Genomic DNA, 25,158 nt, shown 5'->3' on the forward strand with positions numbered 1-25,158 from the left:
CATCAACAATCAGGAAGGAAATGCAAATATTTGATGAAGATATATTCTGTCCAAAAACAAAGTGAGGTATGTGTATCCCTGTGAACATACAGGCAAAGACAACCCTGTGAAATGTAAACAGACAAATCATAGACAGATTCACCCGGCTGGTGTAACAGTAGACAGGTTTGATGTAAACACAACCAGCTTTTCGGGTGAAGAACTTCAAATTAACTGTCAAGTATGAAGTGAAAACATTTTGGTTTGTTGTTGATTTGCTGCCTGTGACTGGGTAGCTTGCAGTCACGTTCCTGGCCTCCAACACATATGCCCCGTGCATTGTGTCATGTGTAAAAGTACAGAGGTGGAATGGGGGGGGGGGGGGGGGGGTGTCGAAGTTGATACGCCTCTGAGCCGCCATGGGAGGTGGTAACAGAGCCGTATCAGCCCTGCATCGCTGCGTCCTTACACACATCAAGCTGGCATTGTGGAACTCGCCACCTTAGCCAACACTGCTGTCATCCCTCATCTGCGGTGCCAGCTTGATTTGCGTAAGGACACAGCGAAGCGGGGCTGATACGACTCTGTTTAGTATGTGTGAATTACGAGAAGGAACAGTGGCGTGTTAATGAAGACATCTGTTTAGCCGATAAGGTGCACCCCATGTACGAAAGAGGCTACCGATTCAACTAATTCTCCGTTGTATCAAAGAGTGCCAAAGCACAATGTGATGCCAGCAGTAAACTTTTGAACAGGATGATATTCCTGAGCATTGCAGCAAATCCACAATAAATGGCTCGAAGGAAGAGGTTAAAGCTTTCAGCCAGAGACTTATAGGCACTCACAAAAGCATCTACAATACCAGTAAGTTGTTTTCGCTAAAGGGAGTGATACTAGCTTCTGAGGCTAAGGATGCTCTTACATCTTCCATAGCAGAATACTACATTTATCAACATTTTGGTTGCATACATGAAAACAGAAAAGGGTTATAAATAGAAACACCAACTATCCTTCATCTGCGGACACTCTTACAGAGGATCAAAGTGGAATGTGCTTGCTTTTTCACACAAATGTACACTTAATTTGTTTAACCCACTAAGCTCCCAGGACAACTTCAGTGCTAACCATTTTAACAACAACCAGATGCCCCTTATCTGTTTCATCGTGTGCGAGTGTGTTGAACAGTACCATGTGCACGCAGCAGCGCTTCTGCAGTGAAAAGCGGGGCTTGCAGCATGTCCGCCGTCTCCACTATGAGCATGTCCTTCAGCCTCCGGAGATCCTGAGGCCGCAGGCCCTCGTACAACTGGAGAGGAGAGGTCAGAGATATGAGAGGAATAAACAAGGTCACTGACATGAGGAGAAGAACGGGAGGGAATGAAGGAAGGCAAGGAGGAACGACAAAAAAATAAATGAATGAATAAAAAAATATATAAATAACAATAGGGCCTGTTGTTCAGAGAAAAGAACAGTCAGAGCAGAAGGGGTGACAAAGGGTGAAACAGGAAAGGGGGGAGCGTGAAGATCTGTGTGAGAGTAAATGAAAATTTGAAGGAAAAGTGAGAGAATAACAGTAGTAGAGGTAATGCAGATGATTGCTGAGGCTCGAATTAGCCCGAGACAATGAGCTAATAACAGCCCGGAGTTGACAGGAGTCTTGTTTTATAAAAACTCATTTGTGTTTCTGTCTGTATTTGTGGCGAGCCGTTCCTCCTTGTCCTGCACAAGGGAAGAATGTAAATCATTTCAGCAAAACTCTAAACTCCACTTCAAAATTATCGAGGGGCTTCAAGCTCATTAGTGCCTGGAGCCATGTGGGAGCGACAGGCCCATAAACTCTGGGACTGGAATAGTTTAAATTCTTACCATGTCAAAATATCCCTTCTGTTCATTTCTTGTGCAGCTTATGGTTTACAAATGAAAGGTTCATCTCCAAGAAAAACAATACTTCAAGATCATTTTCTTTTTTTTTATAAATTGTAGGTAAATAACAATTTCACACTTCAAATCAAGGAAGTGACACCCCCTGTGTGGGTTTGGCCTGCTCAGCTGTAGCAACGAAAGAAAAAAAAACAAAAAAAATTCTAAAATTTTTTAAATAGTGCACAGAGAACTGTGCTAAAGTTTTGTTCTTGCAAAGTTGTTTGTCACACCACAAAGGTGTCAAACTAAAGGCTTTACACCCACTGCCTTAGTATGTTGTTCTGTACCTCTCTTCGGTCGAGGGCTGCATACTCTGCTTCTATACCCTCCGCCTCAGGGGCCAGAGAGAAGACCATCTGCGACTCTAGGCGTAGGGCCAACTCCTTGTGGTGCTGCTTTTCTGCACAGTCACATGGAGTCTCGCGGTTTTCGTTCTCGGCAAACAGGTCCGCTTCTCTCTGCACCAGCAACTGAGCAAGTGAAAGAAAAATGGTACTCATGCTGCTTTTAAAAGCCACGTACTGAGGCTTACACATTGAAGCATAAAAACAGATGAAAACAAATCAACAGTGCACACATTTATTAGCTGATTTTCATTTATCAATATTAACTTTCTTGTTAAGTTCAGTGCTGTCGGTCATAAATAATTCACAAATGCTGTCCTCACTCACTGCACATTTAGGAAGATGGCTGTAGAATTTAAGTCAGGTGAAGAAAGGGACCAGGTCATTATCATAATTATCACTCATCTGATCTTTGGGTCCTTTACTGGCTAACTCAAGAGGTGGAGTATTTGGCTGCATGTGATGGACAACTGTCCGCGTAAGCATCATGGCTTTCCTGAGTGCTGCCTGTTTTCCCGTTTAACAGCTTGAGAACAGCATCTTCTATCAACGGGCGGCAGGTTTGGGAGTTGATTTTCAGTCCATCTTCAACAAACTCATTCTTAATTATAGCCGTCATCTTCCACCCAGCTGGGGTCTGACTTAAAGTGGTGTCCTGTGTCCATTACTGATCCGGCCCTTAGTTCATCCATCTGCTCTATCGAAAGTCAGTCTTACTTTATTTGCCTTTTCTGGTACTTTTAGCAAAATCATGACAGCTAAATAGTGAATCTTGATCAGCAGTGGTTGTTTTTAAGTCTTCTCCACTTTGGCCATGTTTCCGAGCAATGAAGCCTTGTACTTAAGGGAACTCCGGGTAAGTGGCAGGACTACAATTTGGTGACGCCAGAGAATAACATTATCTTTTAGTTGGAAATGATTTGCCCTTCTCTACACCACAAGGTTTTGGGGACTTTTTTTTTTTTGTTGTTTTTGCATGTCAGTACATCGACCATTTCAAGAGCATCACATTTTTTAACCATATCGAGATAATGAAGCGGAATATGTAATGAGGGTAGGGCCACATTCTTCCTTCCTACACAAACATGTCACTTGAAAATTATGTTTATCTGTTGGAAAACGTGCATAGGATCACCACAGTCATTTGCCAAATAATAGAAGAAAAATAAGAGATGACTGAACCCCTTAAAAAAAAAAAAAAAGATATCTCCAACATAAACATGCGGTTTCTAGTCCACATACTTTTGCTTCATTTTCTAAAGTGCTATGTAGGGATTCTCAGTCTCTGTCACAACAGTGCTGTCTGCATTCCAACCTCAACAAACATGCCCTCCACCCCCAGTCACAGCTGTCATGGGGCCACGAGGGGGACCTACACAATATTAGGCATGTGGCTGTAATCTCGCTGCTGATGGGTGGATATGCCATCACATGGCTTTCAGGGGAAATTAGAATGATCACAAAATAACTTCCAGCAGTAACAAAATTATATAATTATGTATCATTAAAATAAATTATACAGTACATCACAATTTGATCATTTACAATTAACTGTTCAGCCATCGTTGAATTCATCAGACAAATGTGGTTGCACACACTGTGTAACAAGTCCATCAAGGGGATTGAACAATTACGGTGGATGGTTGTTTTTCTTTCTTGAAGCACCAATCAAGGGAAGCACTTGTAATTTGGTTGAAAGATAAGGCCATGTTTTTTACACTCAGCTTGGGCCTCAGCAAATGCAGAAGCTGTAGTCAATTTTATGTTTTTTTAAACTTCTCGATGTGCTGTAACCTGATCGAGGGATTAATGAAGATGTACTGTGTTGCACAGCAACTTTCCAACACTCGCCAGGGAGGTCTTTGATATGATTAATGGGAGCAGGTAAATTATTGCTTGTTACCCAGCATCGCAGCGACACTCAACACAAGGCCACACAACAGGAAAGTGCTAGAAGTACACATGGTAGAAGGGGCCAGGTTTTTAATCATTTGTGGTAACATCGGGATTAACTCATTCATCTTCTTCCTGTTCCATTCATCCCCGTCACTGTCAGCTGCCATCAATAAAGCCTTTTATCACGATGCCTCAAAATGTCCTACTTGAGGAATGTATTCCATAAGTATGTCTACAGAGTTTTGCAAACTCACCTCAACGCACGTCTTCATGCCTGAGGCAGCGGCGTAGTGTAAGCAGGTGTTTTTCTTGTTGTCTGTGGCGTTTATGTCAGCACACTCATACTCTCCATGGTCCAACTTTGCTCCAGTCCAAGATAGGACGATCTGTAAGCAATCTGTTCGACGGTGTTGATCTTCGTATGGCCGAGAGAGACGCGGTTGTAGCGCCCCATCTGAGGTCAGGATCTGGGGTCCCATGCATAGAAGGTGCAGAGACGTCTCATTGTGCACATTACGCTTGTTCGGATTGCCATCTTTGCCTTGAAGAAATGACCTAAAAGAATACGGCCATGGCAGGATTAACAGTTAGATTCAATGTTTTAGCTTTGTGAGATCAAGTCATCCCACTGGCTATATTCTTACTTTGGTGTTGGACAACATAGTAGCTCACAAGGATTCACTCATTTTAGTCTGTGTCGGGTTTTTTTCTCCTTATTATCATGTATATAACACATTTGTAAGAAATAAAAATATCACACACACCCTTTTACAATCTGACAAATAAGTTAGTATAATTAAAAAATAGCATTTCCTGTTAAATTATTAAACTGATAAGAGCTGAAATGTAACTAACTGTTTACTTCACATGATTTTAAGATATAATCCAAAGCGTATACAAAAAAAAAAGAGACATACAGGATGAGAAGGATAATTTTTCGAAGTAAACCAACTAACAGAACACCTGTGATTAATGAGGAAACTAGAACCATCAGATATATTTCAATCCATCCAGTTATATATTTTACACCCACTTTACTTTGCCAGCCATCATTTTAGAACCACCCAAGAACTTTATACAGCTACGAATGTCCCATAATGTAAATATCCCAGGAGTGGAAAAAGACAGAAGCCTGAGTAGGATGACGACAAGCACATGCAGGTTGTTCGCTTGTAAGATGGGAACTCTTGGAAGCCCATTCTGTTCCAACCCAGCATGTTGCATTCCTGAGAACAGATGGCTGTGTGGAGGGACAGATGGGACAGATACATATAGACAAAACACTGTTTTTTCTCTCTTATTATATGGCTTATCAGTCGCAGAGTGCTGATATGATTACGCAAATGGAACTTGACACTAAGCTATAATGCAGGTGATTATCACTTCATATATCAACCCCCATTTTCCCCTCACTTTAAATACTGCACCAATAGAAAAAACATATATTTGACCTAATGTGTAAATTACATCAGTTCGTCTTCTTCCTCATTTGATTTGATCTGGGCCTTTTCCTGACCTGAGTAGGCGTATCATGGCGTGCCGGGCAGCGTAGTGCAGTGGAGTGTTGTGCTGGTAGGACTCTCCATATGTAGAGTTGGGATCCAGAGCCTCCTTGAACTGTGGGTTGCTCTCGTAAAGTTGGCACGCCAGCACTTCATCCCCATTGATGAGAGCTTTACGGAACTTGGTAGCCGTGTTCCCCATTTCTCCAGCGGGTTCAAAGTTCCGACCGACACGGCAGCCTTTTAAGTCTCCTTCAAGCTGTTTAAGTCAAATAAGCCAGCATGCTGTGTGTCCTGAAGAAAAGAAGAAAAACAGTTCAATCCTTTATGCTTGTTTCTTTGTCTAACAAGGCCTTGCTGACTAAGAACTGGTCACAAGAATTCTATCCTTGAGGTTGCTCGGGCTTCTCTGCAACACGCGCCTGTCTCAGCATCACCAGTGCATTGTAAACGCCTCCTTATTCTCAATTTAATTATTTATTTTTAAATAGCTGGACATAGTGAGCACATAGCTCACACAGAGAGAAAGACAAGACTTCCTCTGCCATCACCAGGAGCTTCCACCTTTCCATGCCAATGCTGCCCATCCCACTGAGGCCAGGACTCGATAGAAAGCGAGAAATAGAGGACAACATGCAGCGAGTAAGCATTTCGCTTCCACCAGCACACCATATGGTCATGACTGTTGGGGCAATGTGATCCTTTGGTGTACTGGTCAGCTGTAGCACAAACACTGCGAGAACACTGCATCATCTTATCAGTACAATATGTACTGCACACAACGATAATCCAATTCTGATCACTGGAAACTCTTGCTCTGGTGGTGCTGTATGCCTCCTTGTTACCGGACTGAGAGGCTCCAGATGAAGCACTGACCTTACTGTTCAGCGAGGCTCTCTGGCAATGCAATGATTGTATTATACATTTGTACGATGAAAACGCATTTCACAAGATGAATATTTATGTCCCAGGTGGCAGCATCTATGAACATCAACCAGTCTGTAGCTTCTTCTGCTCATTTTTTATCAGCCGGGAGAATACTGGCTAAGAGAGGCTCGGAAATATGTTCCGATAGACCAAAAATGAGGACGTGGGAGGGATTTGCGGATGCCAGGAATGCTCATATAAACACCATCCAGGCTATTTTGCTCCCGAATGGGAATGACAGCATGCTGAAATGTATGGAAACATTTCTAAGATGTGTCTGATTAAATATCACCTGTTACGATGAAAATGCCACTCAGCTGTATTTGTCATGCTTCTATTGTCGACATCATACAATTCCTGTTGTGTTCCATTTTAACAACTGATTGCATCTTTCGACTTGGTACCAAAGAGAGAAAAATGCTCCCAAAAACACTTAAACTGCACATAATAAATACCCAGGTCTCCACAGGCTAGAAAACATGACAAAGAAAAACATGATATTACCCAAAATGTCCACTCTTAAAACTGTAAAATGAGATAAGAGTAGGACATATTGACCTTATTTACATAGATTTTGTTACATGAAGTCAAAATAAATGAGTCACTCTTATTGTTTATGAACATACAGACAGTTCTTAGACAGAATGTCATCTCTATACTATCATTTAGGTTCATATACTTACATAAGACGGTGCAACCTCAATTCCAAAAAAGTTGTGACTGTATGAAATTAAAACAGAATACAAATCTTACAAACATTCACATGTTCAGAGAGAGACCTTTTGTCATTTCATGAAAGATATTAGCCCATTTGGAATTTAATTTCCAGCCACACATCTCAAAGTTGGGACAGGGGGTTAAAAAAGGCTGGAAAACTAACGGGTACTAAAAACTAAAACTAATCTGCTGGAGGAACATATTGTATCTCCAGTTTTTTCTCTGAACTTCTGCCCATTTTTACTTTTGGGAGACTCTGCTTCTCTAAGGTGCTCCTTCTATAACCAGGTGTGTTTCTGACCTGTTGCCAAATAACCTAGAGAGGCAGAGTCCTCTTATAAGTAAAGATGGGCAGAAGTTCAGCAAATCAAAAAAAGAAAAAACTGTCAACAAATAATTTCAGAATAACTTTCTTCAACTGTGGAAAATGTTGAATATTTCCTCATCTACAGCCCATAATATCAGAAAATGACTCAGAGAATCTTGAGTTTATCCATGTGCAAAGTACATAGTTGAGAATCAATAATGGATGGCAGTGATCTTCAGGCCCCTCAGGCAGCGCCTGACATTAAGAACATGCCTGATTCTGTCGTGTGAATTACTGCAGGGCTCAGGAACACTTCATGAAATCAATGTTTGGGAACACGGCTCACTTTGCCATCAACAGATGCATAGAAGCCATATGTGAACGTTATTCGGAAACATCTCTTGGCCAAAGCTCATTGAAAAAGGACTGAGGCAACCCAGGACTGTTGAGCAGCCAGGATCCCATATCGGACAAGAACGGTACAATATTCCTCTTCCACAGGTCTAGCAACTGGTCTCATCAGTTCCAAGATGGTGGATGTGCGTTGCTGCCATGAAATATTCAAGATGACCTGGTATTTTTTGATGGAATAGAAAAATGTCTCACTTTCAACTTTTAACATCACTTCTATGTTTTATTTTAAATACAATTTGGAACGGTGACATTTGCAAATCATTGCACTCTGTTTTTTATTTGACATTTTCCAAGCTCACAATTTAAGATAAATAACATATAATGTAGACAGTGTAGCCTGTGGAACAAGTTAACGGCTCTGTGCGTGAAGTTTGTGTCATGCGAGGACCGCACGCACGCATTCACGCACGCATTCACGCACGCAAGCACGCAAACACAGGAGAAAACAGTCCAACTTTGAATAGCGCTTATGTACACCGTCAACTGAGTAGAGTTGGATAGTAAAATCTCGTGGTAAAATATGTACTCCTCGATATAGTTACTGTGTAAATGCATGACTGATTAACCAATCTGACAATAGTTAACGACACTCCCCCTTGACAGTACCAACCCACTTCTGGGAACAGTTGTCTAAATAGATAGCCTAAACAATAGAAAGAAAGAAGTCACCGTTTGTCTGCGTAGGTGCCCCTTGCCACTGAATTCCTTCGTGCAGGCCTTTCCCCGTGTCATGTAATGTTTACCATTCTTGCTAGCTCATACCTACGGACGGCAGTGTGTTGTGATACGATAATGAACAGTCCTCGGAAACGCTTTGTTATATTACTGGTTAATAAAGACACTCACCGGCCACTGACCGCAGATAATGTTAGCTGCAAACCACTCTTGTGTTTTTGTCAGAGCTAGTGACAATGGCAAAAAAAAACAAAACAATTTGCTTGCTAGCAAAGTGTTATTCAAAAACAAAAAAAAACATCATGACGCCAACATCTGCGTTGACTAACGTCAGTGCATGCGCTAGCGGCTGAGCTAGCAGGCTAATCGAACGGCTAGCCAACTTAAAGCTAACTAGAACAGTTGATAAACTCAGTAAACAATGAGTAACAAGTATCGCGACTTACACAAACGGTACATCTCGCTTTAGTGGAATTTGTTCCGTCGCTTGACTGTCAGTCGCAGCGCGAGAACAGAGGTATATCTCTTAATGTGTGGCAATCCTTCTCTATAAATACTGAGCTGTGAGCAGTAATATTACCCCTGACAACTCTCTGTTGGCTCTGCTGGCTGTTAGTCGGGTTGCCAGGTTTCAGTACAACCCCCCAAACAGGCGGAGAGTGATTGATTTATTTAGAACATGGCCATTGATGTCGTCAATTCCTTTGCATCACGTTTCGCTTGTTTTGTGTCTCTTGCTGGGATAAATGATATATACTCAGTTAGTTTCTGGTAGGACGCTTGAGTAGGCTAATCAGTGCATGTGGCTAAAGCACAGGGTACAATAAGTCAATAACATGTATATTCTTCTCTAACATTCTGCACTCGACTAGCAGTGGCCGATTAAGCAATTTGTGTAAATTCACGAGAGTTCCATCCCATAAGATCTGCATATGTGGTGCTTTATGAGAAAACATTAAGCCTATCGTCACAATTTTTGTCCCGTGGACATGCTCTTCTTACGTCTCACTGGGCTTAATGCTTTTTATGCGTACCCACGTAATAAAATAGAGATTGTACTCTGTAGTGGGACCCCCCAGCCCCCCTCATAACAAACAAGGCAAATGATTTAAGTTTAAGTTACTGCTACTGCAATAACACAATTAGGCCACTAGAGTGCGATCATGTCCACGGAAAATAATCCTCCTCCTGTGTGTGACCTGGTATCATGCAACCCCTTCAGATTTATTCATTCACACAAAAATATACATTAGCCGGTCGTACGTAAATGTCTGCGTTGTTTGACAGTCATAAAACTGTATTAGTTTACTTTGAATAACAACTGAGATACCCAGTATCAGTACACATATGCTTTTTATTATCAAATATCTGAACTATGCAGTGAAGTTACATAGAGCAAAATATCCTCACATTTAATGAGTGCACGCATTTCATAAGAACAGGCCTTCAATAAATAATCTGTAAACACATAATCTCACTGGAAAGGTAGCCACATAAATGTATGCAACAATAAAACATGTCACACTCTTTAAAAAAAGAGAGAACACTTCAAACAAATGCTTTGTCACAAAATCCAAATACATTTACTCAAATAAGGCATTTAGAGAATGAAAACAGACGACCGAGACAAAATAAGCCTACATCTCAAGATGGTAATGCTTATCGTGTCATCTCTTGAATTTTAATGTGATTATTATTTTTCTTGTCATTGATATTTCCCTTTTTTTTTCTTCCCAAAAAGAAGAATAAAGATTTGTTACTGCTAAAAAGGAATTGAATGGCTCTTATGTAATAAAAAAAAAAAACGACAACAACAAATAGTACATTTTATTCATAAGGCTGTATTTTTAAGAGGCAAAACCTCAAGGGTTTGTGTAAAAGGAATAATAAGCTGCCATGCTTTTGGATTGAGGGGCCTCTTTGCTGCAGGAGCTGTTGGTGGCAGCAGAGGCTAAATCCTCACACTTTGTGGGTGAGTCCTCTGTGCTCGGACCATTGAGAGACAAACGCCTTCGCTTGCAGGCCATGGAATACGAATCAGCCTTGTCTGGAGAGAGAGCTGATGGCTGGCCCTCTGTCCAGGAGCTGATCAGAGCTTCACTGCCGTTCACCTCCTCCTCTATCTGTGGTTTAACTTTGTCCGAGTCTTCTGGGAAGCCAGCGGAAGGGCTGGGCCTGGGGGACCACGGCAGGCTGGGAGTGACTTTTCTTTGGTATGCTGCTCTGGAGCCCCACCCTGCAGACATTGTTGTGAAAGGAGAGTCTGGGTAGTAGCTGAGAGCATGAGAGGTTTGCATGGACAGCGATTTGATACCGTAAGGGAGAAGGGAGCTTGAATACTCCCCCTCGTAAGGTGTCAGGTCCAGCTTGTTGCCTGCACTTGTGCCGTTTGCCCCTTGCTGCATGGAGGTGACAAACCATCTCTGTGATGTCGCATCCTCTGTCTGAGGTGAGAGGAGGCTGTTCGTCTGTGGCACTGCTCTCTCGCAGTTGTAGAAGCGATTCTGGGGGAGGTTGTTGACAAACTGGTCCTGGAAGAGGGGCTGCATTGTGTAGCGGGTGCCGGGGACAATCTGATGCGCACGGGGAGAGTCGTTTGGAGACGGCGTGAGGCGGTCATTATCTGGAGCTGTGTACATTCTAAAGGAAAAATGAAAAACAATAGTAGTCAGTGCGAGGTCAAGGTAAAGCAGTGTATAGGAAAGGTTTGTCCAAAATGAGTTGGCAGATGCTCAGTGTGACCTATCCTTCCTGTGATGTGAAAATATTTAGGGTGTTGCCATGTGGTGTAAAGTACTCACGAATCATAATTGTCTCGGAATCCTTTGGCAAAGGGGTTGTGATCAATTTTCAGCTGTGTAATCTAAAGAAAAAATAGGTGAGTGTAAGATTTGCACGTCAAACACACAGAACAGAACAGGATTAGTATAAGAAAGTGTCTGCAAATATAATCTAAATCTAAAGGTGTATACAAACATGTTTAATGACCACACCATTGTATACCGCTATATGTAAGTGCCTCTGTTACTCTTGTATACACATCAATAAAAAAAATATATATATATATATATATAAAAAGAAAGTTCTATCTATGGGCAGCCCAGAGCTAAAAGAAGAATGTCACTGCAAGGGCGTGTGTTTGTCACTCTTACATCGGTGTTCTGGTAGGCAGTGACCGCTATGAACTGGGTCTCTGGGAAAGTGAAGCACTGCGTCTTCACGTCACTGCTGATGTCCTCTACGCCATCCTCCGTCACCTCCACGATGTGCAGCCGCGGCTGGTACTTGTGCAGTGATTGCAGAACAATCATCTACGTTTAAACATGAGAAATGAGCACGTGTCGCGTTAATACTACAGAAACGTGCGCCAGGTCATCTCAAATTTTCTGCATTAGACGAATTTACGCAGAAAGGGATTTTAATTTCAATTTTTTTAGATAGTTTTTTTTTTAACGAGAAGTTTAAGCATCTTTCAGTTTGAACTCGCTGGGGTTTTGGTTTGCGATAGTTGCTACTGTTCAAATCAAAGCGTCACTTTCTACGTCAGTGCACCCGAGAGCTTGCAAACTAGTTTCCAACAGGAAACACAAACAAACAAAAACAATAATTCGGAGTTCAAGAGGCCCTTTTGATATGAGTATAAATGAGGTAAAATCTTTTTTTTGTGTGTGTGTATGAAGGCCATGTACATATTTAAAAAACCAATTACAAATCACTTTAAAAACAACCAAATCATTTTATCATTCTACGCGTAACAATAGTTATGCTTGTGCTTTTTATTCATTTATTTAGTTTTTAATCTCAGTACCTGGGACGTGTTGTGATTGGTTCCTTTGTTGTTGGTGAGTTTGAGTTTGCTGAAGGAGATTTCTTGCCTCATCCAGTGGGCCCCTGTGTTCGGGGACTCTGGGTGGATGTAAACTTTGTTCCCTGAAATGCAGAATTTTAAAACATCAAACAAAAATAGTAAACCAAAAAACACAGTGCACAGACTTGACTGATATATATATATATTTTTTTTTAATGGTTTCAATTGCATCGCTGCAGCATTTTTCAAAAGCGAAGCGAAGAGATGTGTCTAAAAGTTAGTTCAGCGGTTTTGTTGAACCTTCTCTTTTTAACACAGGGAGCAAATGTTGCGTCCCGTTGAACGTGGAACAAATTGAGGCGTTAAAAGTGTTCTGGTTTCAGTACCTTGGCTGCTGTTGTCCGCCTTCCCACAAGTGACCCATTTGCCACCCTGGAATCTCCAGTGGTTTGGATCCGCCAGCACCACCTCCACAAACACGTTATAATGTGCGGCCATGCTCAGACCAGCGATGTTAAAGCTGAGGAAAGGAAACATGCGCCTGCGAACGCACAAGAAAAGCAATAAGCAAACAGAACTCTGAGGCAACTTTTGGCTGCACGTGTCCGATGAAAATGAAAAAGAAATTTGTGTTTCATTGCAAACTGCCCCTGCATGCCGCCTCACCTGCCCTGCTTGGTGATGATCATCTCGGTCTGGTACCGGTGGAACTTGAGCCACAGAGGTCGGTTGCAGAGGTACACCTGGGCCCTCATCCCCGAGCCGGCGCTAGGCAGTGCCATGTTGCTGAGAGCGGGCCCCGAGCCGGCGTAGGGAGTGTAGATGCAGCCAGGACTCTGTCCGAGCTGGTAGGACGGGCTGAAGTGGCTGCGCCCGCTGGCTGGAGGGGGAAATCCCGCGGGAGGCAACACGGAGCCCAAGTGGAGGGATGAAGAGTACCTGCCGCCGCCGGGCGTGGTGTACACCGTCCCACCGGGGGTATACGGGATAAAGGAGCAGGGATTCGCTGCTTCTGGGCTTTGCTTAGAGATGGTGGGTGGGATGTAGTAGCGTTCGGCGCCCATCCCGTGCTCTGCGTACCTGATTCCAGCTGTCGACTCATCTCCATCAGCGGCTGGAGACTTTCGCCTTTCTTCCGCCGCGTCTTTCGCAGAGGAGTATGTGCTGCTTTCTCCTTCACCCCCGAGCATGACTGCTTTTCACGCCTTCCGTCGGTCTCTTTTACAAGGGACGGTTGCCTCCTTTGATCCCACTTAACTGGCCTTCTGAGGTGTGTTCCTCCACCCCAGGAGTCTTTCCCAAGCCTCCACCGGACTATGGGCTGTTAATAGAAACATATGATGTGGTTAAAGACAGATTTCCTCCGGGTTGAGACAATCAGTCAGTCACTTTAAAGGTCCACCAGTCTACAAACGTGCATTTGTTAAGGGCCAACTTTGAAATGAATAAAAAAAGTCTTCTCAAGTTTGAAAAAATCACCTCACAGCAAAAAAAAAGATTCCTCTTTTCAAGAGAAGTTAATTTCCCTTTCTTTCTGTTCTTAAACCCTGAGCAGGGAGGCATTATACGCAATGCAAGGCAGCTATGTCTGATCTTTTTAAAATATTATTTCAGTTTCACAATAGGAGCTAAAGCCAGCAATATGATTAGGTTGAACTGCTCTGGGGTAGTCGTGGTTGATTTATGAACCAATAAGTGTAAGTGAACTGTTTAGTTATAAGAACAGATAAAGCATCTCAGATGATGGGGTGAACTATGCAGCAAATTTTGATTGATATTGGAGGGAGTCCCTTCGAGGTATACCAGCCAGTTTCTTGTAAATCATGTGACAAACCCGAAGTGGGATGCACAGATTTTTGGGGGGTAGCGGTAAAACTATGAGTAAAAACTCGCCCACGATTCTTGAAATCCGTGGCAAGTTCGGTTTCAAAAGCAAAGCGCAAATTTAGAGATCTCAATTTGTTTCGATAAAAACAAATACTGGCACATTGGCTCTTTGTATTTTGCACATGAATTGTATGACATAAAATATATTTTGCTTAGATAGGCTATATATTTTTAATGTTTTTTAAAAATATAACCAATTTATTTGATTTAAAAAAGAAAAAAAAGAAAAAATACAATTGCGAGCAAATGCATATTCTCTCTTAGAAATAGATTATTCTGTAGATATTCAGCGGGTAATGAAATTGAATTCGTTCAATTCTGACGCGTTCTTGGGTCCCAGTGGGACATGAATAGGGGAAATGGCCAATTATTTTTCCGTTTGAAGAAACCAGTGACGCTTCTTGGATCAGACAGTCAGATGTGAGAAAATGAAAGCAACTACATCTAAACAGCTGTGTGTGTGAGGGGAGAATAAGCTACAATTAAATATGTGTAGTTCTGATAAAACAAATGGATTGTCTGTGGACACATTTATTCCCCCTAATTCTTAAAGCGAAATCATCTGCTGACATTTTAGACAAATTTTAGACAATTTTTATACATGCACCACAATGCGCACTTGAAATGGTGTTTTGTGGGACTGTGAAATTATTTTTTTTTCATCTTTGCACATTGGTGAAAATATGTTTATATGTTAAGAACGCATAAACTTACCAGGCGAGCGTTCCCCCTTGGCTCCGTTTGTAAATCAGGTTCAGGACGCATGAACTGTGAAGTAACTCTTAAACAACTTCAACGCGTGAAGCAGACCCCGGACCACAGAGTGGCATCGTGCTTTGGCATAGAGGGAGCAGTAATATGGGCTTTTTTAGAAAAAAAAAAAAAAAGCCCGAGCCATGTGCGGGTGGGCCGATCAGAGGGTGAAGCCGCAGTCCCGCTTTTAGCGCTGCGCTCTTGTGGCCATGGCGCACAGAGAGCAGCTTTTTATCACATCCGATCAGCAGGGGAGGGGCAGGGGATCCTCAGCACTGCTGCCGTTGAGTATGAGAGGGAGGCTGCGTCCTCATCCATCTTACCACCATAGTCACAGCCTCTGTGGGTTGTATGTATCACTCCCATCAGAGCTAGAGATTTTCTGCAGCGGTCAGAACTGCTCAGTATATGGTGACTTTGCTGTGTTATGATTGTTGTTCCCCAGTGGATTTCAAATGAAGGAGGAAAGTGGATTAGTCCACCAGGATTCCAGGTGTGAGCTGGCTTCAAGAGTCAAGAGTCAAGAGTCAAGAGTCAAGAGTGATGCCACTTGACTCAATCGACCCTGAAAATTCATCCATTCAAAAGCTGGGAGACCTGGTAATTCAGCCAGTCCATTCATTACCCAGCGGCTAACAAAATGTTCAGGTTCTGTGTGTCACCCCTGTCAACCCTGTCACCCCACACTCACCCCTGTGAGCTTGAGAAATTGTTTTCTCGAACAGCTGCATGAGTGAAACTTGACTTGAAGCAAACTTTTACCACTGCTGTTTACAACAACAGCAACAGCCTCTTGTGGTGAGTAAACCTTTGTATCAGTTATCAAACTCATCCCCTGTATCAGTTCGTGTTGGAGGAGGAATTATCCTTACATAGGTTAGAGGTGATTTCACCAAAAAAAAAAAGAAAGATAAGCAACAACTGAAACCTTCAAAATGATTCCCCGATGGTTTTCCCTTCCGCTAAAACTTAATATTCATAAATGGGAATTCACATTTTTGTACAAACCAGAGTGTCTGTTGACTGTACTCTTTGGTTCATCAGCGATACCCAAGATTATCTTTAGTTAGTAAGAAAAGTACAAAGAATTCTCTGATCACTTTGGCTCCTATCAGCCTGTTCCTCCATGGCTGTTTTCCACTGCTTCGCTTCAAAGGAACCCAAACTCAGGCAGAGTTGGGCTGAATTGCTGTGTTAATGGCACACCTTTAAACAGCTTAAAGAACGGCTCTCCTCTCAACCCCAGACGATGCTCAGCTGCCACTGTTTACTCTGAGAAACGTTTCCATGATAAAGACAGTGAAAGGATTAGCAAAGCAGGTCACCACCTCTGAAATAAACACTGCACATCAAACAGCCCAAATGAAAACTATTTGAACAGCAAACAGTCTATAGCTAATACACTTCTGCTGATAGTGGTGATAAAGTGGACAAGTTGTTTGATTGTTTCAGGAACTCATGAATATATATAGAGTTAGAATTCGCAGGCCTTGCTGTGGGCATGGAGTTGCTGGGAGGAATTTCCCCTGCTTGCTTCCCAACTATCAAAGAAACTTAACTGTGGTGCTGCATGTATCCTCTGAATTTATTTCACGGCTTGTATTGGGGGTAGCACCGTCACCAGAGCAAGAGGGTTCCTGGTTCAACTCCGGGCTGGGGCCTTTCTGTGTGGAGTTAGCATGTTCTCCCCGTGTATGCGTGGGTTCTCTCCTGGTACTCCGGCTTCCTCCCACTGCCCAAAACACACCCATCAGGTTAATTGATGACTTTAAATTGACCCCAGGAGTGAGTGTGAGTGCGGATGGTGGTTTGTCTGGTTTGTCTCTGTGTGGCGCTGTGATTGATTGGTGACCTGTCCAGGGTGTACAAAATGGATGGATGGTTTGTATTGGATTTAAATCAAAGTATATTTTACTCTCTCTGTCTAACTTTCTCTTTGTTGCGATGACATGCTTGATGGAAAAAGCCATCAATCGGAAGTGAGAACACACTCACTGACACTGAAGTGCTCTTTTTAGCAAAACATGTTTAAACCAAAAAAATCCAGCGACAGCTATACAGAACAGAACTGGAAAGAGTAGTACCTATGAGGTTATATAAAAACATCTATGTATTGTGAAGCTGAGATGAAAAAACTAACTTTAGATTCCCCACTAAGAGCATTTTCTGCCACTGGATGGTAAAAAGTGGCATTTTAGTGTCTAGTTTACCCTGGAGCCAACAGAAGAAGAAGAGGAAGCAGTATCCGCCATTGGCAGTCGCAAACAAACAATCTGCTGGCTGACGGAGAAGAGACGAGTGATATTTTGGTAAAAACTCAGTTTACAATCATAGTGGAAGCTCCTGCCAAGCCAGCGTTACTTTTGCTACCACCCCCTCCCAAAAAAGAAATCGCGTTCAATAGCAAAAATATAAAATTACAAAAATAGTTGCTAAAGCGAGAGTAAATGTTGTTGTTCTCTGTTGTTGCTTTTATTTACTGGAGACAGCTTGTGGCCAGTAAAGGACTGAAATATGACGCAGAATGTGCAACTCTTCTTCTGGACATGAAAGTAAGCTTGAGTTGTGAACGTTGAAGCTGCAGCTTATGTTGTAACTTCTCTGGTAAAACTCTACCCCCTTGTTGTGAACATTTTTGATGACCCAAATTACAAAATCCACCTTTAAGAAAACCATAAATCACTTCCTGGTTTTATTTAAATAAGATATTGCTTATTGTTCCTACACATTTTCAATACCTGGATGAACCGTCAGTGGTGAGGTGTGACACACAGTCAATGAAAAATAAAACAAAGTACACCCTCTCTCAATTTTAAAGTTTTATGCATCAGCATATAATAAAAAAAATCATAAATACAATCTCATGTGATCTACAGCACATGACATTTTACACTGAGCTAATATTTATCCAACAAAATATAAACCAAAATGCAGAAGCGGTGTGCGAAAAGCAAACTACAGCATTACTGCTTTAACAGGAACTGAGAGGGCAAGCAGCAGTCAGGTGCTGCTAATCGAGCGCACTTGAATAATTAATCACCAGCAAGTGAGAGCGTCTCGGTAACAGAAGTTTTGTCGTTTTGCTGGTCTGGAGCATTTAGGTGTGTGATAACGCAATACCAAGGAGGGAAGATATATGATGAAATGAAACCAAATGAAAAAAATACTTAATTTATCCCCGAGGGAATTTATAATTACATACATGATACATACGCAAAAACTCATCTGTATACCAAAATATTCTGGAGTCGCATATGAGAACATCTGTCTGGCAGCTAAAGCTGCAATGATCAATGATCAATGACAATGATCCCAAGCGCAGCAGCAAATCTACAACAGAATACTGAAAAAGGAAATAATCAAGGCGTTGCAGTGATCCAGCCAAAGCCTATCCCAGCCGCCATTGAGCGAAAGGCAGGGTACACCGGGGGGTCACCAGTCCATCGCCTTAAAACCCGCTCAAGTGAATTTCAAGCTTTAGTGCTATTCTTTGTTCTCTTCGCAACAAAAGCAACATATCATTTCCCGCTTGAACATCATCCAAAGACAAACTTATGAATCATTTCACTCAATCAAATAATGCCGTTTAGCCATAACATGTTTATTGGGCAGTCAGTCTGTGAAATGGCTTCACCCGCTCTGCCACGCTCAATGAACAGCTTCCTCTAGCTGTGCTTGCTTTTTGACACGTCTAAAGGGCTGTTTTTGACATCTTGCCATACTGCCGGTAACGCCCCTGGCAGTGCTCATGCCAGGCGGGAGGAAAAAGCTGGTGACCTGGCCATAGCGGTGCTGCCCTAGGCCACTGCCACCCTGCTGGCAGCAGAAGGTCTGTTGGTCTGGAGCCATGCCACAAACTCTGCTCAACGCAGCTTGTGATGTCACGACAGACCTGCCCTCAGAAAAGAGACATGGTTGGCTTGGAGAGTTCTCTTATCTCACTTTCTGGAAAATTCCCTTTTAACGACCTATAGACCTGCAAACCAAATGAATTGAGATCCCAGCTTTTTGCCTTCCATTGAAGATCAGCTCCCTACACAGATCATACAGGAAAACAGAATTTTTTTCTTCATATATGAGACACAATTTACATAGGAGTCCCTAATTAGATCTAATCTCTCGATAAAAAATGTTACAACTCATCTTTGACATGCTTTTCCAAAAGATTCATCATTTGCTCAAAGTTTTTCTTGCTAGAAGTGGACTTTCACCTTCACATACAAACTTTGTAAGCTTAGAGAAATCTTCATCTTATCGGTCTCATACAGGTATATCTGAACTGTTGATTCAGCAGAAACATGCGTAATGTAAAGGAAAATCAAAAAGAGATAAAGGTAACGATGTTATATAGTGCACCTCGGTTGATAACATGAACTTCATCTTGGCATACTTAACGCACACAAACAGTAATCAAGGAGTGCTTTTATGGAACGGGCTCTAAAGGCAGAAGGTGAGGGCCCCTAGTGACCCATGTCCTTTTCTCCCCCCTTTGCTTACGTTTATGGTTCGTTCCTAGATCCTGTTAAGAGTAGCAGCGGGAGTGAACCATCACATTTGGTGCTCAGCGTGGGGGCCGTTGTTGAACTGTCATGTTCCAGCTATCCCATGGAGATACACTTCTGTGAAGATTGGGTGTTTTCTCATTTGCATTTGCTAATGAGATCCTGTTTGCATGACTTTATATGAGATGACTGTCTCTCAGACTATCTCTTTCCAAATACAGGAGGTGGGCAAATTCCTATTTATTTAATCTTCATTTTCCAATTAGTCCCATTAGGATTAAGGAAGTGTCTTTCAGGAAAGATGGCCAACAAAGCTGGATTATGGTAATATAAGTGTTACAGACAAAGTAAAGTGAGTGTTTGTTAACAGACTTTATATTATTTTGGTTTCAGATTCACAAATTTGAGAAAAAGCAAGAACCACACTGGCACCCCGAGGTGTAGCCTTCACTGCGAATCCCCAGAGGAGCAACAACTTCACTCTGACACTGTGAAAGCTCTGATGCTGCTATTCCACCAAACACGCGGTTTGTGCTTAAATTAAATCCAAAACACTAGAATGACAAAACTATTTTTATTCTTTACATGCTGGTATCATAACAGTACAGAACATTTCACTGATGATAAAGTTTCTGCCCAGTTCACCCTAATCACAGCTTCACACAAGAGATTCATCCTCCCAGAAGCTCTACTCGGCCAAGATCCATGACTTCCCAGATCACTCATCTGACAGGAACTTCATGAAGTCTCTGGTCACTGCCAGCTGAGGCCTGTTCAGAGCATTCCCTCATTATCATCACCCAATCTGTACTGTTAAAAGTTTCTGCCCACCAATCTGCCAGTGTCATCAGCCCCTGTTGGAAAGGCAGCCACAGTTTGATCTCAGGTCAAAGTCAGGAGCTACTGACTCAGTATAACCGAACACGGACATACATTTAAGGACATACAAGTGCCGAGTGATGCTAACCCCCTCCAAAAAGCTTTTCATCACTGAAAATAAAAACAAAAGATAAAATCACCATGACCCCATTTACCTCCTTTTAAAAGATTTACTGGTTAGGATGACCAGCTTTTATTTAGACATTTCAAAGGAAAAAAAGGAAGCCATTTCATCAGGGCAATCACATGCAGCATCAATTAGGTCAACAGTAGACTTATAGTAGCAAATAGGAGCCTTGTTCCACTCTAATTCTTGTCCCATCTTCTGAATATACATATCAAGATGTGCATTCATAAGGATGTATGAGTTGCTTTGAATTCACCGTAATGCCAAATGGAAAATCCACTTTGTCAGTCTCTTCCCTTACAGAGTGTCCACAGATATGTAATAGATCTAGTGCATGTATGAATGTGATAAGAGCCAATGAAAAAAAAAAAAAGAAATTAAAGAGAAAAAAAAGGTGTTCTTCTCTCCAGTGGGGTGGAAAGAATATTTTCTGCATTATGTCCCCCCTCGTAGCCAACAGACAGACAGGGCCTTTCTCAGAATCTGCTGACTGTGGTATCACATTATGATTAACAATTTAACTACGATCCCTTTCTTTCACATTGTAATTCCACAGATGACTGAGAGTAGCAACGAAATGCCAGCAACGGCACGCAAGCTTCATTAGATTCATTGATTGATTTATTGTTTTCCATGGTTGTAATCATTTCCCCCAAGGTAATTTGTGAGCTCTTTATGGTTCAGAGGTATAAGCCCGAGAGTTAATTAATCAGCTTTGTTTAGAAGTTTGGAAGTAGAAATACCCCTTGGAATTGGTTATGGCTAAGAAGACATGAGCCTTTGTGATTCAGAGACCCTTGTTTACAACAACAGAAGATCAAAACGGAGCAGGTAAGCACATATAATTAGGCTGGGATGATTTCCAGATTGTCTGCATTTATTCTGATCCGCCTCTATTCTGTTAGTTTTATTCTTGACGAATATAATTTTTGGATTTAGTCATGTTTGAGAAGATGCATTCTTAGGAATCGAGGCAAAAACAACAACAAAAAAAAACATTAAAGCTCACTGTTAGGTTAGAAATTGAGACAGAAAACACCAAATCAATGACGCTGTGTAAAGATTACACTTAATACAAGAAAACTTTAAAATTTATTACGATGCAATGTAATATTTATTTTCTAATAAATGAGCAGCAAAGTTTTTCCTGTACATGCTCACTTCAAGACTTATTTTCTATGTTGATTCATCATCTTAACAAACCCAAAAAAAGGCAAAAGGTGTTGCTTCTCTTCACTGAATATACCACAAATCACATAACAGCAATCTTATGTTGTGACCCCAAATCTTTGGTTAAAGAAGAATCCTGTGACACACGTGTTCCATCTCATCTCTGATATATGCTCGGCCTTTGTCAGTCCTAATTGAGGTTCAGTCTTGCTTTAATTGGTATGTGAATGGGAACTGCTGTTTATGGGTTAAGTGCATCTTAATCAGTGTAATAATCCAGTCATTAACAGAGAAATATGAGGTGTCGAGAGCAGTGAAGAGAGGTTCGTAATTGAGAAGCTGTTTTGAATCTATGCTATGTGTGTTAGTGTGTGTGTGTGTGAGAGAAAGAGAGCGAGAGAAAGAGAGTGTGTTTGTGTGTGTGTGTGTGTGTGTGTGTGTGTGTGTGTGTGTGTTTGGTATGTATGCCTACTTAAGCAGTGTTGGGGGTTAATCAGGAGACAATCTGAAGAAGGAGAAAATCCTCCAAAATGTTTCCAATGCTTGAAAAGTCTTATACAGTTTTATGAAGAACATAAACTTTACGTTTATTGAAAAAACTTATTAATTTGCCTTGCTATTATAGAGAAATTCAAGCCTACACTTGGAAGGATAGAAATGCAGATTTTGATGATGAAAAACAATCCCTCATACTTGGTGGGGGGGGGGAATCAAGCAAAACGTTTCACGAAAACCAATTTCGATATTTTAGAATATATATGTCTGTGTTCAGATTAAAGTAAAAATAGATTGTTATTGTCTTCAAAACACTCTTTCTTACCCACCCAATTCCACCCTATTGTTCTGCTGTCACATTCTCAGTCTGAGTTTTTCTCACTGTATATTTTAGCGCCTACCCACTGTGTGGAGCCTGTGTTCTTCCGTACCCCCACTCTTGTCTCCGTCGTACATGCGCGTGCACACACAAACACATGCTCGCTGACTCGCATGCGCACACCATTTTGAAGAGCATCGACTCATTGAGTCAATATTAAATAAACATATTGCTTTTAGATTGGGTTCTGATTTGCATCACTCTTTTCGAGGTGTAGGCTACTTTTAATGTAATTTAGTACAGACTTACACACATCTACTGATCCTATAAAAGCACTGCCAATTGCTCTCAAATCATCAGTGTTAGTCACCTTCTCAGAGATCCTCGTCGACAAATAAAACCCTTAAAATACAGCATTTGTATTTTGCTGATGGAAAAGCACCTGAACAAATTAGGTTACAGGAGAGCAGATGCATTTGATACAGTATATGTGTCTGCGCTGATGCTGGGTTCGGATGGTAAAATATGCACTGTGTCACAATCAATCATTTACCTTTTTTAAGCAAAAACTGAAAATTTAAGTAAAGATTCACAGAGCCCCTCACCTAATTTAAGATATTTTCAGACATGAATGCAATTGAACTAATTATGTATCAGCATAATATTTTCATTGACTTCACGGAACAGCAAGGACAGACCAAATTCATTTTATAAAGTGAAATGAAAAATTCAAACACCCTACACTGATATTCAGCTGCATATTTAGGCAACACTAGCAGCCTCTTAATGTTTCTTGTAGTATAAGCTTTTTGCACCTGTGTGCTTGTTCCACGCTTCCATTCTTGCACGATCAGGCTCTTTAACCCTTTGATTTCCTCACTGAGAAAAAGCAAAGGAAACACTTTTTAAAGAAAATTCTTTGAAGCAAAAATAATTCAAATGAAAATCAATGTTTTTTCATAAATGTTTGGGGTGATGCTTTGTGGGAAATGCCCCAAAATCTGGAAAAGTAATGGCATGATACATACTTTATTTCAACACCACATACCTAAATCAAGTGTTAGATATGGTTCAGGCAGGTTTACTGAACATATTCGGAATAAGATACAGTATAGTATTTAAAACATGCAGACCATTAAATGGTTGAAGGTTAAAGTTTAAAGTTGTATTTTATTTTTGGCAGATTTCAGCTCTGTTAATAGAATAGTAGGTCAGGTCTGATTGCTGGCCCATGAGTTTCTTTCAAACCAGACCAATGCTTTAGATGGTTGTCCTGACCCTTTAAAATCACACTGATAACACATTTCACTCTAAATGCCTTGCCAATCCTCTGATTTTACCATTTATTTGACACATTTACTGTGTGCAGTGCCAAAAAGCTGCAGTGTATAGAACTGGCTGAGACCACCACAGATTGCTCTTATGTGGCGTCTTGTCACAATGTGTACACCATGTCAGACTTTGATTCATCTTAGCAACATATCTTGGAAGCATCTTCACAGTTTTATGATTGTGATTCTTGCTGCTGACATTTAAAGCTCTTGGAAGATCCTCAGTTGAGGATTTCAAGAGCTTTGGTTACTGCCTTGCAGCCTTTGGAGTTGTTTTCGGAAGTAGCATCTCTGATGCTCACAGATAGCTTTTTACTCTTCCATTGGGAGAAATAGAGTGGAAACAAGCAGCCTCCTCTGATGAAGTAAAACCATCATTCACGGGTCAATTTAGCTCTGTCTATCTGAAAATTAAGTGCCGGTGAGTCTTATACGCTCTATTTGTTGTTCAATGAACTAATTGAAACTCATTAAAGGGTCCGCATGATTGTGTCTGAGTTACAGCTTAGTTTTTTCTATTTTGTAGTTTTACAATTTTAACTTTGGACATTATCAAAAATATTATAATTAAACATAATAGGATTCTTTTTTTCTGAAGCAATCCAAACGTATGCGCATTCAAGTCAGAAAAAAGACCTAACCCAATCAATAATTTCATTAATTTGGCAGCCGAGAGCAACAACTCAAAATCGTCAACTAAATTTTTGGATCTCGTCTGTAGCCTGTCAATGGCTACTCAAACCCCAACCCTTGTACCCCTCCTTGTGTGCATATTTCTGCTTTATGCAACACTTTGGCACCTGTGAGTGTGTGACTGCTGAATGGATATGTGTATTATTTTAAGGTGTGAAAGGGTTGAAAATATTTACAGGCCATTTACAGCCCAAGATGATACTTCCTCCCAGGTTAACATGTCACATTTCACAAGCTGCCCTCAGCCCAGCAGACAAGATTTCTCTCTGATGCTAAGAGAGAAGAGAGACGAGGCAGACCTTTCGTATCCATTTTAAAAAATCAATTAAAAAAGGAAAGCGGATGGTGAATTTTGTGAAAGCAAGTTCAGAAGCAGAAGCAGAAAACAAAGTTAAAATGTATACTGAAGTGTTCTGACGACAGAGCAGATGGAGTGATAACACAAGGGCAATCTGTATAGATGTTCTGTATATGGACTGTGCTTTGGTGCAATTAGAAACCACAAATATG

General features: G+C 41.4%; 2 protein-coding genes across 4 annotated transcripts in view; both read right to left on the reverse strand.

Moving 5' to 3' along the window:
- Positions 1 to 9,282, reverse strand: part of LOC142379794 (ankyrin repeat and IBR domain-containing protein 1-like) — a 36,154-nt gene extending 26,872 nt beyond the window's left edge. The window contains exons 1-5 of one of the 2 annotated variants that reach the window (XM_075465067.1): positions 9,131 to 9,282; positions 5,659 to 5,938; positions 4,397 to 4,697; positions 2,190 to 2,372; positions 1,168 to 1,285 (exon numbers count right to left, since the gene is read on the reverse strand). In XM_075465067.1, the coding sequence (XP_075321182.1) occupies positions 1,168 to 1,285; positions 2,190 to 2,372; positions 4,397 to 4,697; positions 5,659 to 5,846 (790 nt within the window). In that variant the 5' untranslated portion in view covers positions 5,847 to 5,938; positions 9,131 to 9,282. Of the gene's footprint in view, positions 1 to 1,167; positions 1,286 to 2,189; positions 2,373 to 4,396; positions 4,698 to 5,658; positions 5,939 to 7,254; positions 7,294 to 9,130 lie in introns of those variants that run through there. The other variant, XM_075465068.1, reaches the window with a different exon arrangement.
- Positions 9,283 to 10,028: 746 nt separating this feature from the next.
- Positions 10,029 to 15,321, reverse strand: LOC142380699 (eomesodermin-like). Of its 2 annotated transcripts, XM_075466599.1 has the most exons (8): positions 15,094 to 15,321; positions 13,159 to 13,813; positions 12,879 to 13,033; positions 12,493 to 12,614; positions 11,837 to 11,995; positions 11,486 to 11,547; positions 10,999 to 11,324; positions 10,029 to 10,920 (listed from the first exon to the last, which is right to left on the reverse strand). In XM_075466599.1, exons 2-8 carry the CDS (start codon positions 13,680 to 13,682, stop codon positions 10,547 to 10,549), a joined length of 1,722 nt encoding a protein of 573 aa, XP_075322714.1. In that variant the 5' UTR covers positions 13,683 to 13,813; positions 15,094 to 15,321; the 3' UTR covers positions 10,029 to 10,546. The 2 variants fall into 2 exon arrangements, with proteins under 2 accessions (XP_075322714.1, XP_075322713.1); XM_075466598.1 differs by having other exon boundaries at positions 10,029 to 11,324.
- Positions 15,322 to 25,158: the final 9,837 nt, after the last annotated feature.

The sequence above is a fragment of the Odontesthes bonariensis genome, chromosome 5 (assembly GCF_027942865.1).
Source record: "Odontesthes bonariensis isolate fOdoBon6 chromosome 5, fOdoBon6.hap1, whole genome shotgun sequence".
Classification (NCBI taxonomy): Eukaryota; Metazoa; Chordata; class Actinopteri; order Atheriniformes; family Atherinopsidae; genus Odontesthes; species Odontesthes bonariensis.